Source organism: Apteryx rowi, unplaced genomic scaffold, assembly GCF_003343035.1.
Source record: "Apteryx rowi isolate R43461 unplaced genomic scaffold, aptRow1 scaffold_68, whole genome shotgun sequence".
Lineage (NCBI taxonomy): Eukaryota > Metazoa > Chordata > Aves > Apterygiformes > Apterygidae > Apteryx > Apteryx rowi.
In genome coordinates, this window is record NW_020450960.1 from 2727831 (window position 1) to 2732074 (window position 4244).

Below are 4244 nucleotides of genomic sequence, written 5' to 3' on the forward strand. Positions count from 1 at the left end.
GCGGCGGGAGCAGGGAGAGCCCGTGCCGAGCTGGGAAGCACGGCGCCCTTCGGAGCCTCCGGGAGGGAAAGGACCTGCTCCTGCCTCCCGCGCGCGTGGGCTCCGCGCACGAGGACCGGGGCTGCGGCGCTACCCAGGGGGTAACTTCACACCACGGCCCCCACCGCCAGCGCTTGCTCGCAGGCAGCGACTGATCTACACCCACACCCAGACTTTGCAACACCAGCCGCACACCGGTACTCAGCACGGGGCACGACGAACCCTCCGTCGGAGCAAAACCTGCCTTGGAAAGCTCTGAGCCCAGCGCTTAAAAGCCCCAGAGAAGCAGGCGTCGAGGCCAGCACAGCATCTCCATCCGCTGCTCAGACAGCAAACAACAAGCATTGCACATGGTATTTTATTAAAGAACTGTAAATATAAGTTCCAAACTGTTTTTGAGTTTGGCCTCTGCAGTCAGGGACAAATCAAGACATCCTTTGGCAATAAAGAGTGGTTTAATTATCCTATTTGTGACTAGAGCCCAGTTTAGCAGCACAGAGGGAAACAGCGCTCAGACCTTCAATAAAGTCAGGATGTTCCCAAGCGAGAGCGGGAAGCTTGGACCACCGCACTGTTAAAAGTGCACCTGGGTGAGGAAGGATATTCTGCAAGGCAATTAAAGCACAGCGATCGCAGCAGGTCACGAACGCTGCAGTCGCTGGTGCCCTCATCGCTGCTTTTCAGACGAAGGCTCACCCAAGGCAAACTTTACTAGGTTACARGGGAAGAGTCCCCAAAAGCATGCTAAGAAAGAGATGTTTCACTGAAGACACCCTGCCAGGCAGAGGGACAGCGCAGCTGGCGTTTAAGTAAACACTTGCRTCTGGCAAAGGAAGATCTAAGCATTCCCTGGGGGTCATGGCACGGGCTCACTACTGGTTTGGCTGTCCCACCCCGCAGCGTGGCAGAACCGGGCTCCAGTTTGGCATGGAGGCACGCGCTGCCTTYGAGTGGGGACAAAAAAATCAAAGCCGTAGATGGCTGGGAGGCCCAACAGGGGCTCGCGGCCTCACTGCTGCCCACAGCACGGGGGTCCTCAGGCAGGGCAGGCCGGTAACCCAGCCCGGGGGGAAACATTCGTTCTTCCAGGTGGAGCATCAGACACAAGCTAGCCAGAGAGGCCGAGGGATCGCAGCTCCTCCAGAAGAGCCAGGCAGAGCTCCCGGCCGGCTCGCAGCCACGCCGGCCTCGGCCAAGGGCATCACAACATCCGTGTCACAACCATCGCGAGGAAGTCTTCGTAGCCCAGCCGCACGTTGCCCACCAGCCCCGTGTCYTTCTCCCGGAAGGCCTCTGTCATGCTCTGGAGCTGAATGCAGATATGAATGAAGCGGTCGAGCTGGATGCTGGGGTTGGAGGATCTCTGGGTGTAGCGGGACAGCAGCAGCTGGCTAAACTGGGGGCTCAGGTTATAGCCCATCTGGGAGAGAGCTGGCAACAGGAAACACACGGACTAAACCTCTCCGACAAGCCTCTCCCAGGAAGAGTGACTGTGCCCTCCCTCCCATGCGCTGGCACACACCCCGCCTGCCCATGGTGTTCGAGAAGCGTTCAGACAGCGGGTGTGTGCAGGCAGTGCTCTCGGGAGGGAGGAACCGAATCAAGGCAGGAATTCCAGACGTTTTTCCCCTCCATCAGACACACACCCAACATCTCCTCCCAGAACACAAGGTTTAACCACATGCCATTGTCGGAGGGGAAATGGGAGAAGGGGTTTCCTTAAGGAAGGAAGTTCATGCTCCAGCTCTGCCGCAGCTCCTCGTCTCTTTGCCCGTGGGAAGGCTCAGCCACCAGATCTGCTGGGGCTGGTTTAACCAGCCCGGCGCGCTCCCAGCACAGCTCAGCAGCAGGCGTGGACTGCAGCTGCTGCGCTGCAGCTGTGCAGGAGACACTCTGTCATCTCAGAGATGCCCAGCCCTGCTGTGCGATGGTGCCAGGAGGATTCACCGGGCCAGGCCAGAAATAAATACCAAGCGGAGTCAGACAGCATCCCCCAGGGAGGGCCGGTGCGGTGACTCTACCCCTGCAACCCGCTTGCTCTTTGCCCACCTTGCTGAAGCTCACTGAAGCTGATGGAGCCCGACTGATCCCTGTCGTACTGCTGGAAGAGGTTCCTCCACTGCTGGATGAAGCGCAACAAGGCCGAGAAGCCGTACACATCCATGCGTCCTGAGCCGGTCTTGTCAAACATGTCTGGGGAGGAACAAGCGAACAGCACAAGCAGGACGGTGAGGAACAGAACAAGGATGCGCCGCAGAAACTCCCAGAGAGCTCAAAGGCTGCGCTGCCTGGGAGGAAGGTGCTCCCCTGGTCCAGCCCCGGCTCCCAGCACCCCAGCTCCAGCCCTGAAAGCCCTCCCTCACCAGGACAGCGATCAAACAGGACCACTCAGGTCCCTAGGAGGCTGGCAGGAAACAGCAACAAAACCTTCGCTTTTGCGATGCTGGGACAAGCACAGAAAGGCTGCAACTCTGGCTCACTGCTGGTGCCTGGAGCTCTCCCTTCCTTTGCTCCCTGGATCTCTGGGAGGAGCACCGGGCTCCAGGACGCTGGGCTCCCTCAGCCTCACGCAGAACTGAGCGCACACTCGCTAAACTACAGCACAGCAGCAACATGGGACCAGACAGGTGGGTTTCCCTTCCCGAGCAGAGAGCTCTGGGCCTCCGATTCTTGCATCCTCCACCAAAAGGGCGCTCAGACCTGCACTGTCTACTCCAGGCCAGCTGTAAGTGATGCTCAAATCACAGGGGAACCACAGGCTGGACCTGGGCTTCCCCTTAGGGATGCAGATCTGATGCAAATCAGAAAAAAAAAGCTGCGTCAGCATTAAAGCAGCGTGAAACCCCCACGCCTGACAGCACGCRCGGTTCCTGTCCTGCCACCGCGCCAGGGAACCTGCTGGAGGGCAGAGAGAGCCYGGACTCACTCAGCATCAGCATGCAGGTATCGTTGTTGAACGCAGACCAGTTGGAGTTGACCAGCGCTGCCTTCAGCTCCTTCAGGGAGATGTAACCGCTGCGATCGGTGTCCACTGCCTGGAACCAAGAAAAGGCCTCCTGGTCCACGCCAGGTGGGGCACTACCTGTGCGGAGAAACGCCAGCAAGAGCTCACACCTTCCATCAGCGAGGCCGTTTACAGGTCCTTCCCCAGCGACAGCTCGTGGAGATGCAGCCAGCACCAAGGGACTGGTCAGCACTTCTACTCTAAATGGCTTTTACAGCTGTATGATCAATCGTGGGAAAAGACATTAACAAAGCCTGGGACTTGGCGTGTGATGCCTTGTGACAGAGAAAGGGAAAAGAATTAGACCTCTCGTGTAGCTCCGGAGCAGAGAACAAGCCATCGGGAGCCATGCCATTCCAGCACGATAAATGCTAGCGGTGCTGGCAGACGGATGTGTGGCTGTAAAGTTTTATTTCTGGTGCTCAGGGTTATAGCCTCTTCAGCATTTTCCTCCTCCTCAGAATTTTAAAATAATGAACTGGAACTTTCCAATTTAATTGAGACAATTTATCTAAACACCACAGCTTCGATCTGGCTGGGCAAAGTGCTTTGTTGAAACGCATCCCGACACACGTATCCAAAGACAACCTGTTCACTTACAGGTAGGGAAACGGAGGCACAGAGGAGATGTGCTGGAGCGATGCTGGGATTCAGGAGTTTTGGGACCCTGGCGCTGGGGCTGGGGAAGGGRCTCAAACACGGCAAAAGGCAGTGCAGAGCAGTGGGAAAGGAGCGACCCCACTGAAACCAGCCCAGGACAGCAGAGTGCTGGGACCAGTTCCTGTCCCAGGCAGGGACCGGGCTAGGGTGCCCCACACCTCAGCCCCCACACCCTGCTCCCCTCCGTCCCCAGGGCAGCCAGTGTAGCCCTGCAGGAGGGACCCCTCCGACTCCCGCGGCCCCCACTCACCTCCGGGAGCAGCTCCTCCGTAGGGCCCCGCCGGGGGAGCACCGTAGGGGTTGGTGCCGGGCTGCCCATAGGGCCCTCCGGGAGCTGGGCCGCCTCCGTAGGGGCCCCCGGGCGCGCCAGCCGGGGGTGACGGATGCCCGTAGGGCCCCGGGCCAGTTGGGGGCCCGTAGGGTCCCCCGGGGGCTGCCCCTCYGTAGGGGCCTCCAGGGTGGCAGCCGCCTGGGGGAGCGCCGGGGGCTTGTCCTGCCGCGCCGGGGTAGCCCTGGCGGGGAGAGGGGCAGAGCTCGGGCT

At 59.5% G+C, this 4244-nt stretch overlaps 1 protein-coding gene across 1 annotated transcript in view; it reads right to left on the reverse strand.

Annotated features, from left to right (window-relative positions):
- Positions 1-379: 379 nt before the first annotated feature.
- The window catches only part of COL16A1 (collagen type XVI alpha 1 chain), a 28051-nt gene continuing 24186 nt past the window's right edge, over positions 380-4244 (reverse strand). The window contains exons 67-70 of the mRNA XM_026086084.1: positions 3954-4242; positions 2966-3121; positions 2089-2232; positions 380-1470 (exon numbers count right to left, since the gene is read on the reverse strand). Of these exons, the coding sequence (XP_025941869.1) occupies positions 1241-1470; positions 2089-2232; positions 2966-3121; positions 3954-4242 (819 nt within the window). The 3' untranslated portion in view covers positions 380-1240. The remainder of the gene's footprint in view (positions 1471-2088; positions 2233-2965; positions 3122-3953; positions 4243-4244) is intronic.